General features: G+C 37.1%; 1 protein-coding gene and 2 long non-coding RNA genes across 8 annotated transcripts; 1 reads left to right on the forward strand and 2 right to left on the reverse strand.

The window, feature by feature from the left end:
* Positions 1-331: 331 nt before the first annotated feature.
* On the reverse strand, positions 332-2,412 carry LOC117421287 (uncharacterized). Its single transcript, XR_009322488.1, has 3 exons — positions 2,315-2,412; positions 1,955-2,043; positions 332-654 (listed from the first exon to the last, which is right to left on the reverse strand). It is a non-coding gene; the product is annotated as an uncharacterized LOC117421287 (long non-coding RNA).
* A 53-nt stretch (positions 2,413-2,465) lies between these two features.
* On the forward strand, positions 2,466-9,956 carry LOC131728019 (uncharacterized). Of its 5 annotated transcripts, none has more exons than XR_009322485.1 (5): positions 2,466-2,602; positions 4,180-4,409; positions 5,100-7,703; positions 8,126-8,227; positions 8,510-9,956. XR_009322485.1 is itself a non-coding variant. In XM_059019231.1 (5 exons), exons 4-5 carry the CDS (start codon positions 8,158-8,160, stop codon positions 9,390-9,392), a joined length of 1,125 nt encoding a protein of 374 aa, XP_058875214.1. In that variant the 5' UTR covers positions 2,491-2,602; positions 4,180-4,409; positions 7,528-7,703; positions 8,126-8,157; the 3' UTR covers positions 9,393-9,949. The 5 variants fall into 5 exon arrangements, 4 of the variants coding, with proteins under 4 accessions (XP_058875214.1, XP_058875216.1, XP_058875213.1 ...); XM_059019231.1 differs by having other exon boundaries at positions 2,491-2,602; positions 7,528-7,703; positions 8,126-8,399; positions 8,510-9,949; XM_059019233.1 differs by lacking the exon at positions 8,126-8,227 and having other exon boundaries at positions 2,494-2,602; positions 7,528-7,703; positions 8,510-9,948.
* LOC131728020 (uncharacterized) lies at positions 7,112-12,239 on the reverse strand. 2 transcript variants are annotated; one of them, XR_009322486.1, is made up of 3 exons: positions 11,968-12,237; positions 11,080-11,209; positions 7,112-7,203 (listed from the first exon to the last, which is right to left on the reverse strand). It is a non-coding gene; the product is annotated as an uncharacterized LOC131728020 (long non-coding RNA). The 2 variants fall into 2 exon arrangements; XR_009322487.1 differs by lacking the exon at positions 7,112-7,203 and adding an exon at positions 7,906-8,044 and having other exon boundaries at positions 11,968-12,239.
* Between the last annotated feature and the right edge of the window lie 2,918 nt (positions 12,240-15,157).

Raw genomic sequence — 15,157 nt, forward strand, 5'->3', positions numbered from 1 at the left:
GCCATAACCAAGTTAGATCACAACTCAATGTGCAGTTTTCCACAAGTCTAGGTTTCAAATACTTGATCAAGAAGTTAAATTACTTGATTTACTGTAACTAATTAACTTTCAATCACATTTTCTGGGGCTATTATGGTTTAACAATATACGTGTATAAAGAACAATCTTGACCACAACATTTAGTAGGATTTCCTTTGGATTTATCATAGTGGAGACGTATTGTCATAACATGTTCATAGATTTTTGCATGTCTAGGGTACATTGTTTGACACACTGTTTCAATCAATTTCAACTGCTCAATACTTAAACTTGATTGGATTCAGAAACGTCAGAAATAATAATGCACACAATGTTACTTTAAAAATAGTTTTATTTTACATGTGCAATATTTAAAATACCTGTTTCCATATATATTTTGATTAAACCATATTTAATGAAAAAGGGTCAGTTGAGCATCAAATGTAATTTTTATTTATTTATTTTTTTAACATTGAGTTTCTGACACAAGTTTCTAGTTTCATTCGTGTTTATATTCAGTTCCAAATCGAGGGTTCAGTTTGTGGTCTTGAATGTTTTTTCCAGTTGCCATTTTGATGCGATTCTTGTTGCGTAGATGACATATCCCCAGGACAGAACCACTATTACGAGAAGTATCTGAAGTGAAAATTAAAAGTATAGATGTATACAGCGTGTTATATGAGGTGTGTCAACATCACATGAAGAAATAATAATCTTACTAGGAGTAGGTAAAATAATAATAATAATAATAATAATAATAATAATAATAATAATAATAATAATAATAATAATAATAATAATAATAATTTGTCAAATCAGGAATACAACATAGCAGATATAAAAGTAAATTCTTCAAAACTTCTCTGAAAACAAGTTTTTAACAGACAAGTTAGTGTATATTTTATATGAACTTCATTGTTGTCTCATGAACTTCACGTTGTCTCTTTTTAATCTCTGAACTTCGCATAGGCTAGTTTTAAAACGTTAGAATTTAACTATATTTTTACCGTTTTTTTTTCCAGATTTAATGTAAATTGCGTATTTTTTTTCCTAGATTTAACCACAAAAAGTTCAGATGTAGCTAAATACATAAATGTTAAACACATTCTTAAAAGTTTTGAAATTTGTAGTTCCAGATATAATTTATAAGTGTTGAAAACGCGCATCACAAATTCCACATGTAAAGTCTATAAATCTTTGTAAGTCTTTTACACTTCTGGGTTTCTGACAAATCGTGAATACAATGCCAATAATAATAATAATAATAATAATAATAATAATAATAATAATAATAATAATAATAATAATTCACATCAATCATGCATGTAATAAATAAGGCAACACATGTGTTTCAAAAATGTCAAATCTTTTAAGAATGTGTTTGTTAACATTTATATGTAGCTAAATTAAATCTAGAAAAAACAAATGACAAAAAAAAACACGATATATATATATATATATATATATATATATATATATATATATATATATATATATATATATATATATATATATTAGCTCAAAGAGCCAGCTGATATATATATCACGTAGTTGGATGCCGCCATTTCGGCTCAGTTCACTGCAGTTTCAAACATAATTTATCTGGTTCTACAAGTCCTACAGTCATCGTCAACTGTCATTTTATGTATTTATTTAAAATGTTCTATCCTTTAAAAAAAACTTTCATAAGAGGCGCGCCCCACCAGTACGCTGCAACTGACACACAGTGACCGTTAAAATTACGCAGGGCGCCTCACCCACCGCTTGCTTTATTTATTTGGTATACCACGATCTGTACAGAAAAAAACAATACATTCATTCTTCGTAAACGTGTTGTGTCACTTCTGTCTAATGCTTGTGGCACAGTACAGTACTTAACAAAGATAAGATCCTGTCGAGTACACGTTCGCTGACATCAATCATTTAAAAAAGTTACTTCAGTTCTATCCTGTCTGAAATTTAAACGCCAGAAGCAGCCTCAGTCTTCCCGTAGCAACACCGTTGTAGCAACATAAAGCGAGTTACCTGGAAATAAACAAAGCATACATACGTCATGGTGTGAAGTGGTTAAACATACTGAAACGCTGGGAAGATTATTTAATTAACTACTGAAGGCAAAGTCATAATTTTTTAAAGTTTGCAGTGGTGGTTTCATTGTATTATTACCAGAACTGCATATCCCTGTTCCACCTGGCCTTGTCCCTTTAGCAATACTAGTACAATTAACAAATTGAGTTGTTTGACCTCAGGAATACTGAGTTTTTATTTTGAACACAATCCACATATTTTTGCTTACTTGCCCCTCCAAGTCGCCAGGGGGTATCGTCAATTCGTCAGGTTTATGTGTGGAGTTCAGAGTGTCCCGCTAGCACAGGGGAGAAGTTTGCCCCTAACTTCGACTGGCAGGCAGGTCTGCCTATTAGGCAGATAATAAAACAGCTCTCTGCGAAAACCCGCCTCCTCAGTTACATCACAAAGGAAACACGCCTTCTAAGGGCAAAAGCTGCCTGTTTCCACGCCCTCACATTCAAACTGAAAACTGCGCGCCAAGGTTTTGCAGCAGAACAGATTTGGAATGAAAAAGGTAGGATGTTTTATTCATCTTCTCAAAATACACCGTTTTTAGCAGAACGTATGCACACAAAGGCATTAAAAAATGTTGAGTTACGCCTTAAATATGAATATCTTCTTCTGTTAAGTTGTATTATATAACGTTTTTTTTTTTAAAGTGTAGCTATCATTTCAAATTTTAGTGATGCTTAATCTCTACCTTTGTCTCGTTTTGTTGTTCAAACGTATATTTTAATTATTCACTTTATGTGCAGCATAGTATTTATGCTGTACTGTGTGTGCAAGTTGTTCACAGTGATCCACAACATTCAGTTACACATAATTTATAATTGCTTTGCTGTTAAAAATGATAATACAAAATATAATAAACTTACCAGGCATGTCAGCTGAAGTTATGCTAATGTCCTATGTCTTAAGCAAATATTGGTAACAGAATAACAAGGTTGGTTACTCTAAACTAAATTATTAATTTACCAGCTGGTAAGACTACTGTAGTTAAAACACAGAGGCCTGGAAGGCAGGTTTACATTGGCTGGTTTACATTGGCTGGTTTATATTGGGCACATGCCTGGCAGGCTGGTTTATATTGGGCACATGCCTGGCAGGCTGGTTTATGTTGGGCACATGCCTGGCAGGCTGGTTTATATTGGGCACATGCCTGGCAGGCTGGTTTATATTGGGCACATGCCTGGCAGGCTGGTTTATATTGGGCACATGCCTGGCAGGCTGGTTTATATTGGGCACATGCCTGGCAGGCTGGTTTATATTGGGCACATGCCTGGCAGGCTGGTTTATATTGGGCACATGCCTGGCAGGCTGGTTTATAATGGACATTTGCCTGGCAGGCTGGTTTATAATGGGCACTTGCCTGGCAGGCTGGTTTATAATAGGCACATGCCTGGCAGGCGGGTTTATATTGGGCACATGCCTGGCAGGCTGGTTTATAATGGACATTTGCCTGGCAGGCTGGTTTATAATGGGCACTTGCCTGGCAGGCTGGTTTATAATAGGCACATGCCTGGCAGGCGGGTTTATATTGGGCACATGCCTGGCAGGCTGGTTTATATTGGGCACATGTCTGGAAGACTGGTTTATATTGGGCACATGCCTGGCAGGCTGGTTTATAATGGTCACATGTCTGGCAGGCTGGTTTATAATGGGCACATGCCTGGCAGGCTGGTTTATAATGGGCACATGCCTGGCAGGCTGGTTTATAATGGGCACATGCCTGGCAGGCTGGTTTATAATGGGCACATGCCTGGCAGGCTGGTTTATAATGGGCACATGCCTGGTAGGCTGGTTTATATTGGGCACATGCCTGGTAGGCTGGTTTATATTGGGTGTTTAAATTGGGCACATGCCTGGCAGGCTGGTTTATAATGGGCACATGTGTCTGGTGGCATTTGATGGGCACTGTGTTAATGTTTGCATAAGGCTGTTCTCTATGTTTTATTCTTAGGAGGTGAATTGATGATGTACGTGAGAAGGTTCCTTTAAATGTGGGTCGAAATCCAACTTTTCTGAGTGATTTGTTACGGAATGACACACATCACTGAGAAGTTGTTTAACTTTTTATTTTCTTCCTTTTAGTGAGATAATGGAACATTTCTGGATCTCATCACTTGAAGACTCTCTGCGCAAGGAGTCTGACGCACGTGTGCAGAGAACGATACATATTGTAAAACGAGGTTCAAGAGAGGATTTTATGCAAAATCACTTGACATGTCTTAAGGAGAATGGAACTGGCACATTTGTAGCTATCAAAAAAAGAGGGGAAAATCACTTTCAGTGGCAATGTGAAAGGTCCAATAAACCAAAAGGTAAATCCTCAGGAGCACCTTCAATAACTCGTGCCAATAGATGTGGAGCGTACGTTTCTTTTACATTTGTGAGCAACAATTCTACACATGGGCGCAACTCAGTATGGTTTTGCATTTTATGCTGTGCTAGTGAAGAGCAACCAAGGCCGAGGAATACCTGTAGCATTTTTTATTGTGAGTGAGGAATCCAGTGACATCTTGTCACTGTCTGAAAAAAGTTCAGCAAGCTGTTGGAGAGTTTCAGCCAAGATATGTTTTAAAATTCATAGTTGAAGTTTATGTATGAAATGCAAAGGATAAACAGATTAAGATGAGTAATTTACATGGCAATGATATTTCATGATTGCATAATTTACAGCTTATACTGTAGAATGTTTCGGGTGGTAATGTGTCGTTTGATATAAAAATGTGATATTTGAAACAACATAATGCCAATATAGGGTTTAATTTAAAACTGAGTTTAATCTGGTTTATATAGTTATCTTATTATGTAGAATTTTGTTTAAAAAAAAAAAAAATTAAAAAAATTAGCAGTCCATCCAGTAAAACTACAAGTATGGCAGCAATCAACCATCCCACCCATCTCACGCTACCCGATTTGGCAGCCTTGTAGCGGTACAATCAGCTTTCTTAATTTACGAAGTGATAGACAGATTAAGTATTACTTCCTTTTTATATTTCCCTTTGCAGATGTGTCATGGTAGATAGGGACATGAAAGAAATCAATGCAGTACACACAGTGTTTCCTTATGCAAAGGTGTTGCTGTGCTGGTTCCATGTACTTCAGGTAAAAAACCAAAACCACTTTCAGTTAGGGGTCATTCCGGGTTGATTGCAGTGTAGCAATGACTTTGGTCCATACCAAGTGGACTAAAATGCAGTCTAGCAAATGCTGCAAATTAGACCTGATTGCACCGTACCAAAACCAAATAGTTAATCATGTGAATTGGTTCAGCTGATGTGAACATGCAGAACACGTTAGACCGCCCATGTGGACCAATATCAGAAGCAATGCAGAAGATAAGTCACATCAAACTTTTAACAGTTTAAAACCCTCAGTAGAATAAATGTCATCTAAAAGAGTTCCAAAATTTTCCATAGAGGAAAAGATGTATTTAGTACACCTAATTAAAAACTACATTAACAAAGCTTACAGCACCAGCAAAGAAGACGAGAATGTTGTATTACGTAAAATGGCATGGAAAAATATTGAACAGAATTTCAATGCTAACCTTTTGGGGCGGCCGCAAATTTTTCAGGATAGAGGTGTACAGTACTAACTGTAGTCCAAGCACATGGACTAAACCTCCTCATTCCACTAGTTCAGGGGTGGCCAACCCTGGTACTGGAGAGCCACAATCCTGCAGGTTTTATAGGTCTCTCTAAATCATCAAACACTAATCAACTGGCACCCATGGGAATTTTGACCAATTAAGACCAATTAATAATGTCAATTAAGTTATCAAGGGCTCGGTTAAAACAAAAACCAGAAGACCCTGTGGCTCTCAAGGACCAGGGTTAGCCAGTCCTGCACTAGTTAGATGAATCAAGTGGACTAACTGGTACAGTGCAATCGACCCTCAATGACTAATTATTTAAATATATCTATAGATAACCTACTGATTTCAATTGCACTTAGTATAAAAGTACTTGAGAGTGGGTATTTATATCCATAATGTAGAATTCATATACAAGGTCTTAAAGCCTTATATCAGGGGTAGGCGACCCTGGTCCTGGAGTGCCACAATCCTGCAGAGTTTGTAGGTATCTCTTAATCATCAATTATTAAATCCCTGGAACAAATGGTAATTCTGATAAATTAAGCTAATCAATGAGTCAATGAATTTATTAAGGGTCTTGGGGTAAACAAAAAACTGAAGTGTTTGTGGCAGTGGTTCCCAACCCTGGTCCTGGAGGACCACCTACCCTGCTGGTTTTTGTTCCAACGAGCTCTCAATTACTTAATTGAACCCTTAATTTAAGCAATAGTTTAAACTGGACTTTTCAAATCATGTAACTTATAAAAAGTTGGAGAATTCAAGTTCCTTATACAATTTTACACCTAACTTGGAACCCCAACTGTTTAACAGAATTAAAAGGCTCTGATTAGGCAAATTATTAGTTCGATTAAGTAATTGCAAGCTCGGTTGGAACAAAAACCAGCAGGTTAGGGGGTCCTCCAGGACCAGGGTTGGGAATCACTGGTCTGTGGCACTCCAGGACCAGGGGTGTCTACCCCTGCCTTATATATTCAGAAAAATATCTGCCTCCTCCCAGACCAGCTTTTGGCAAAATGACAGAATGCAAACTTGTGTGCATTATAAAATAAAAAAAGATTTTATGGTAGAAATTTGGTATCTCCTAAGTCTGAAGGTTACAGGAAGGGAATTGAATGACAATCTGATTGATAAAAAATGAAAACATTGTTCCTTAATGTGATCTAACAAAAGTGAAACAAAGTAGCAGAGTCAGAAAACTGTTCATTCCAATTGCATTTTACATGCGTCTTCATACTTAGATTTGATTATACTTGATTTATTATAATGATCATTTTTATTATGTAATTTACACAATCCATGATACATAGCAAATTCAAAACTAATATACAATACGTTTTAAAAAATCAGTGTACAATAGTTACAATTTTGAAAGCAAACAAAAAACAGACCATGTGCTATAGTACTTTCTAACACAGACTTAGACAGTGATAATTATCAACGTTTAGTTTTTAGTTTTTTAAAGGCGGTACACAGATGGATTGTCCGACGTGATGGAGGATGCAGTCAGAATCTGTCTGCAAAAAATGAAGTGATTAGGTCTATGATTGCCTTAAAACAATGCAGTACAGTAAGTTTCTTTTTCTTTCTTTCTTCCACGTTAGCAAACGTCATAAGGTGCTGATCTTTATTGATGAGTTCAAAGTTTGTTTTTTAATTTCCTTCTCACCACAATAATGACATACTGTTGCTCATTCATGGATAATCCATTTACCATAATTATACTACCCATCTTTGTAATAGAATTTGTATATTGACAAACGTGTATTTTTTGAAAAAAAATTATTTGGTATGCATGTCTTTCTGTTAACATTTTTTTTATTTATTTTCATTCATTTTAGGCTGCCGAGTTTGAAAAGATGTCAAAGGAAGTGATTGTCAAAACAGACAGATAAACTGGCAGTTCAGTAATTTCACAGTATCTACAGGACCATTGGTTTCGAAATGCAGACATGTGGGCCAATTTTGGACGGAGAGTTTACCACCAAGACAGTGAAACGAACAACCTTGTTGAGAGGTATGCATTATGTAAAAATAGTGATTAAAACAAAAACATAAGTTGCAGCACTATAGGCAAGAGACAGACTTGTCTCGAATCCTGCCTATGCCATTGCCAGCTTTGGCCAGGAGTTCTGAGAGGGTGGCGCATAATTGACCTGGCGCCTGCAGGTTCAAGGCGTTGGCATTTCTAGCTGCATCGACTCCTCCAAACGATGTGTTTGCTAGGGGGTGGGAGCTCTGGGCTTGTAGTGCGAAAAATAGCATATGGCTTTGACAGTGCTCGTATCGGAGGGCGCATGTTTTGTCTCATCCCTCCTGAGGAGGCGGGGAGTTGTTGCGGTCAGCCAAGTTGAATTGCTGATAAAGGGAAAAAAATTGGTGATACTAAATAAAAAAAAAAAAAAAAAAATTGCTTTTGCTTTTCTTTTTTTCCCATAGATTTTTTTTCAGCATGAAGTATCAGTTTCTTCATGGCTATGCAAACAGACGAGTTGATGAACTACTTCTACTACTTAATACCAAGGTGGTCACTTACTAGAGGTTTGTGTAACATTTCCAATACTAGCATTTTTATGTGGTCTAGTGTTGCAAATGAGTGTTGGATTTCAAAAAATAAATACATTATACTTTATATTTGTAATTTTCTAGAACATAAAGTTGTTGTGTACATTTATTTCAGTATCTGTACAAATAAGGAGATAGTGTACCACAGGTAAATGCATTTTTGTCATGTATATAATTTACACAACCCATAACTTTTTTTAGCATGTGAATAATAGAATACTGCTCTACTAATTGTATTCTGTCTTGTATATGGTGCAGGTATCTGGAAGGTCTTCATGGTGCTCAGAGGATTTCTGATTCCAAAACACAGGATACTGCAGAATCTGCATTACGTATGAAGAACAAAGGCCTTCAAAATAATTTTGTTTACAAATCAGGTGGCCATTGCACAGTGCCTTCAGAAGCAGATAAAGCAAAATGTTATGCTATGGATTTAATTAGCAGGACATGTGAATGCGCCGTTTCTGAAAGGGGTAATTTGTGCAAGCATATTGAGTTTGCAAAAATGATGTGCAAAGAACAGGGGATTGATATTGATGGAATTCGAAAAGAATTAGCCAGTTCACTAACTGAACAGCATTGCTATGAGTGGGATGGAAAACATTTAATTGTACATTGTGCTGGTAGTTTTGGAGTAGTACATGTGCAAAACCAACAGTGTACCTGTCTTGCCAATAGTCTTGGAGAAATATGTGTCTGTCTAAGACTTTCTGAGTTAATTGGTACACAGAACCCTAACCAAGAGGTAACTGACTGCTTTGTGAATACCACAGCAAATTGTCAATCACACAATAAACAGTTGTGTGTAAAGAAGATGATTTCAGACTTAAAGGAGTGGTGTGACAGCAGTGATTATAAGGAATCTCCAGAGTTGAATGCTGTAGTAAAACGTGCACACCAACTAGCATTTGGACAGTATAGCATGGCCAGCAATAAAATAAAAATTATAAGGCTGCATGCTTACAGAAAACGCATTGAAAGAGCAAGAAGCCATGCTATAGACATGCATTCATATCAGCTCAAAGAACCCCTTAATCAAGCTTTATATACCCATAGACCTGATTCCAAATTCAAAGTCTGTTCCTTTAGAAAAAGAATAATTGGTAGCAGAGCAAAGAATCGGATACTAAAATCGAGCTGAACGTGTGCTGTTATGAGCCCACGCCTTTATTTTTGAATTACAGAATGCACACAAAACTGGACAAAGTATAGAGGTTAATTACAACTGTTAAGGACCTCAAAGGTCTCTTCAAGTAAGAGTGAAATAGCTATTTCACTCTTACTTGAAGCAGCATGTTATCAAAAATAAAATATATGTTGCATAGTTCTAATTGCTGATGATTGTATTCTGGCCAAGTTGGTCGATATTTGATATGGTATGTCTCCCTTTTCTCTCTTAATCAGATTACTTAAATAACACTTAAATGTGCATTATTGTAACACTTTGTAAAGAAGTTGTAAAAATATGATTTGTAGTAAATAGAAAGTGCAATCTTTAAGTAGCGAGTAGTGTAAAAGCAAATTGTTAACATAAAAATCTAAGCCTGAACTGAATTTCTTTCAAAGGGGGAACATGTCAGGGGGTCATTAGAGCTGAGAAGTGGGGAGGAGGGTTCTTCTGTACAGCACTTTTTTCCACAATTGGGTCCAGTACTTTGTATTGCTCTGTATCAGTCTGTTGAAGCATGTATGTGCAGTTTTACATTTCAATACTGCTAATATTTAAATCATAAACAAATAAAACAAGAAACTATAAATATGAGATGTTGTACAGTACCTTTATTTATGTATGTTTATGGTACATTTTTAAATATATATTTAAGAGGTTGTATAGAAAAGAAAATGCCTTACGTAAAATGCTATTTTAGGTTTTCTTTGCTTAGAAATGTTCTTAATGTTTTGAACAAGCCCTTTTTTAAAATAATGAACATATATGCAAAGGATGCCTTATTTTCAGTGTCATCTAAAACTACACATTCTGCAGTTTTTCTATCTGGGAATCGGCACATTTTTGAAGTACAGAACTGTAAACATCAAGCATTTGAAAGCCCAGTCCATGAGTAGCCATGTCAAAGTCCGTAGCACTTTCATTAATTTGGTCTGTTGTATTCTTGATGCCATCGAGAAATAAAAAAAAATTATATATATATATATATATATATATATATTTTTTTTTCTTCTTCTTTTTTTAAATAATGAATAATACAATTAGTACTGCAATACTCAATAAACCAGGCATGTGGTTTTATGTAAGCTGCTTTTAGCCTCAGACACTGATTTTACCCAATATTTAATGAGGATTGTTTTTAGCTCCTAACATTTTATCTTGTAATGGTATGTAAATAAAAACAAAAAAATATTGAGATGACCAGCGGAAAAAATCACCCTGAAAAATCTGCAAGTCTATTTAGAAGTTTTAATGTGTACCTTTACACTTTAAAAATAATAATTTGTGGCTCACAAGTGGCATAGCGGGTAAAGGCAGAGTGCAAATCCTGCCTTCTGTATTTAATATGATATAATTGTGCTTCCACAAAATGAGTGCCATGCATAAAGAACTGGAGAGGTAAAATATATAGTTTAATTAAGTCTTCTGTTGACTTTATTTTTACAATTTTGCACATTTGATTGCAATCATATATTTCTCTGGTTGACCCCTCTTTCTAACTTTATTGTTTTTTACATAGGAAATATTTTGGTCTGATTTTACTTTTTCTATATTTAATATTCATAGTGTATTTTTTGTTACAGATTTGATGTAATTTAACGTTTTGGTTACAGTACACCTGCGTTTTTCATCACTAGTGTAAAACAGTAAAGAAACATACTTAAATTCATGAAGCTTTCCAATGGCAACATCTTTGGTTGTGATCGAGCCCTCCAAAACTGCGATCCTGTCAAAAGGAATCATCCTTACTGCCAACTTGCCGATGCCCACACCTAAATCGCAGGCTTCTCCTGAAGACAGAAAAGTGTTACTATTATTGTAACAATCAACTTTTAACGTACAATAAGACTGACATTACATTTTCTATATTCACAAATAATGGATTTATTTAATGATAAATATAATGTTTACTGTTTGCATGTTACATTTGACTTAAGCTGGTGCCTGAATGCAAGACAACTTAGAATGGAAACATATAATTAGATTGTTAGGTTTTAAAAACAAGGCTACCCACACTACACTATTAAGATAAGGTATTTTGAAGCTGTTGAATGCAGTGGTCTGTATATTGTACCATGTGTTATACTACTAATTGATATGTTTTAGTGTGTTGACATTGCACTGGACATTTACTAATGTACCCTCAGTCAGTTTGGAACACAGGGAAGTTACAGTGGTTGTTGGGCCAGGACTAATGCCAACTGTCTCTTAAATCTTCTTTTTAAGCTCACTCTTTTTATTTTTCTCTACCCTTAGATATGCAACCAGGGAATTGGCTGACACATTCTCAGGTGGACCTATCCTTTTCCTGATCTCCTCTGCTGTCACACTGTATCTTTGGGGGAAAGGTATAAGAATAATAAGATACAAAATATGGCCAACATTGCAAAATTGATACACAAATGTAAATTTAATGAAACCATAAAAAGGTATTTACTTAATTCAGAATTAATTTAATTCTGCATTAAGCCTTTGGAATGAACTTGAGAATACTTAAATTATGGAATGTTCCAATATCACATTAATCTGTTTATTTATGTTATATTACCTTTTCTTTCTCTTGTTGAAAGAAAGAGGGAGAAGGCTCTCGACTTCAGCAAATACTTGTGGTGTAGCCATGCTGTCGGGTATTACAGCTGGGCGAGGCACAGCCAGTGATACAGGTGGATGCTGAAGTGACACAGCGACTGTGCTGGAGGAAGGAGGGCATGCCTGTGGCAGTGGGGAAGCAGTGTCGCTTTCTCAACAAGCAGCAGGGGTTGCTGATGTAGCATGAGCTTCTTCTGCATGATTTTTCACTGAAGGAAAAAAATACAACACCTTACTTGTAAATAACACTACGTTTCTTGTTTTAAGAGCAACTATTGTAGGTTGTAGAAAATGTTGGTATATGGTCTAATGTGTTGTTATATGGTCTAATGTGTTGGTATATGGCCTAATGTGTTAGTCCAACTGCATCAGTAAAGTATCTGATTTTTTCTCTTTCATTGTTAACATCCTGACACAGATCCTAATGTGTTGGTATGACTCTCAGTAAAGTATCTGATATTTTCACTTTCATTGTTAACATCCTTTCTAACAACTTATAACACTTTAAAATGTATGCGCCAAAGTGCTGTCCATGAGCAGCAATACTGAAGACATTATTGTGGAGTGTACATTTTAAAGTGTTATAAGTTGTTAGAAAAAAAAAAAAATCAGATACTTTACTGATAGTCATACACATTAGGCCATATAACGTTTTCTACAAACTACGATAGTGGCTCTATACATAAACTATTCAGTAATTTGATAAAGTACACTTCCTACGCTTTCTGGGAGGCATTTCTCTGAGAAAAAAATATCAGAATGAAATTATGATAATGGCAAGCTACAGCATATTTTTTTTTTCAATCACAATTTTTTTTAATCAGCCTGCCAGCCATGTGCCCCTTATAAACCAGCCTGCCAGGCATGTGCCCATTATAAACCAGCCTGCCAGGCATGTGCCCATTATAAACCAGCCTGCCAGGCATGTCCACATTATAAACCAGCCTGCCAGGCATGTCCACATTATAAACCAGCCTGCCAGGCACGTGCACATTATAAACCAGCCTGCCAGGCATGTGCCCATTATAAACCAGCCTGCCAGGCACGTGACCATTATAAACCAGCCTGCCAGGCACGTACCCATTATAAACCAGCCTGCCAGGCACGTGCCCATTATAAACCAGCCTTCCAGGCATGTACCCAATATAAACCAGCCTGACAGGCATGTGCCCAATATAAACCAGCCTGCCAGGCATGTGCCCAATATAAACCAGCCTTCCAGGCATGTGCCCAATATAAACCAGCCTTCCAGGCATGTGCCCAATATAAACCAGCCTTCCAGGCATGTGCCCAATATAAACCAGCCTGCCAGGCACGTGCCCAATATAAACCAGCCTTCCAGGCATGTGCCCAATATAAACCAGCCTTCCAGGCATGTGCCCAATATAAACCAGCCTGCCAGGCATGTGCCCAATATAAACCAGCCTGCCAGGCATGTTCCCAATATAAACCAGCCTTCCAGGCATGTGCCCAATATAAACCAGCCTTCCAGGAATGTGCCCATTATAAACCAGCCTGCCAGGCATGTGCCCAATATAAACCAGCCTGCCAGGCATGTGCCCATTATAAACCAGCCTGCCAGGCATGTGCCCATTATAAACCAGCCTTCCAGGAATGTGCCCATTATAAACCAGCCTGCCAGGCATGTGCCCAATATAAACCAGCCTGCCAGGCATGTGCCCATTATAAACCAGCCTGCCAGGCATGTGCCCATTATAAACCAGCCTGCCAGGCATGTGCCCATTATAAACACCCAATGTAAACCTGCCTTCCAGGGCTCTGTGTTTTAACTAGGGGCAGCAGTGTGGAGTAGTGGTTAGGGCTCTAGACTCTTGACCGGAGGGTTGTGGGTTCAATCCCCAGTGGGGGACACTGCTGTTGTACCCTTGAGCAAGGTACTTTACCTAGATTGCTCCAGTAAAAAAAAAAAAAAAAAAAAAAAAAACTATATAAATGGGTAATTGTATGTAAAAATAATGTGATATCTTGTAACAATTGTAAGTCGCCCTGGATAAGGGCGTCTGCTAAGAAATAATAATAACTACAGTAGTCTTACCAGCTGGTAAATTAATAATTTAGTTGAGTTGGGTTGCTTGAATAAGACTTTCCAATTAGTTTCAAGACATTACAATTTATTAGAACACTATTAATTAGTTATTTTAAAGCTGCGCACGCACGCCCTCCCACAGAACAGCTTCTCACAGGACAGCCGCTGACAGCAGGACCCCAGCCTGCAGTTATACCTGACGCGATTCAAGTTACAACTGTAGTTGCTGTCATATCGCATTTAAAAATACAAGTCATGTGTAGAACATCTATTAAATATTTGGCAACGACATGCCCTGCTCTTGGTTTTTATAAGTTTCGATTCCCCGAACTCTGTTTCAAAACCACTTTTAACTGATGATTTTCTTTTTTTTTTTTATTGAGCAGCAATCCTTCTTTTGACTGGCATGCTCTTTCTAATCTCCCATTCACAGCATGTTTTGTGTTAATTTTTTTTTTTTAAAAAGCGGGTATTTTGTACACGAGTGAAGAGTGGGTGTGTCACTGCAAAGCTTGTTAATGGTCAGATAAGGGTGTTCTGTTTACTATCTTCTTCCATGGCTGTTGCCGTTGCCATTGGCAACGTAAATGTAAAAAAAAAAAAATAGCTGGGCCTCAAATTTGCAACATGCAGGTACCGGTTTGTTCAGTTTGACAATTTTTACATGCTAGCACTATAAAAATGATGACTTTGTGGTCAATTTAATTAATCTACAGCAGGGGTCTCCAATCCTGGTCTCGGAGGGCCGGTGTCCAACTGTACCCTAAATTACTTATTAAGTGCTTATTAGAAGCTTAATTAGTCCAATTAATTTAGTGTACAGTTGGAACAGAAACCAGGAGGGACAGCAGCCCTCCAGGTCCAGGATTGTTTAAAGAAGGCCTGGTTTATTACGGCAAGGTTTAGGTCAGGGGTCTCCAACCCTAGTCCTGGAGAGATACTGGGGCTTCTGGTTTTCATTTCAACCAATCTCTCAGTTACGTAATTGAACCAATTATTGGCTTAATTAGTCAAGATTAACAGGTGTTCCAGATCTTTAGCCACTGATGTAAAGACACCTATAAAACCTGCTGGATAGGGGCTCTCCAGGACCAGGGTTGGA

This window comes from Acipenser ruthenus, unplaced genomic scaffold, assembly GCF_902713425.1.
Source record: "Acipenser ruthenus unplaced genomic scaffold, fAciRut3.2 maternal haplotype, whole genome shotgun sequence".
Taxonomy (NCBI): Eukaryota; Metazoa; Chordata; class Actinopteri; order Acipenseriformes; family Acipenseridae; genus Acipenser; species Acipenser ruthenus.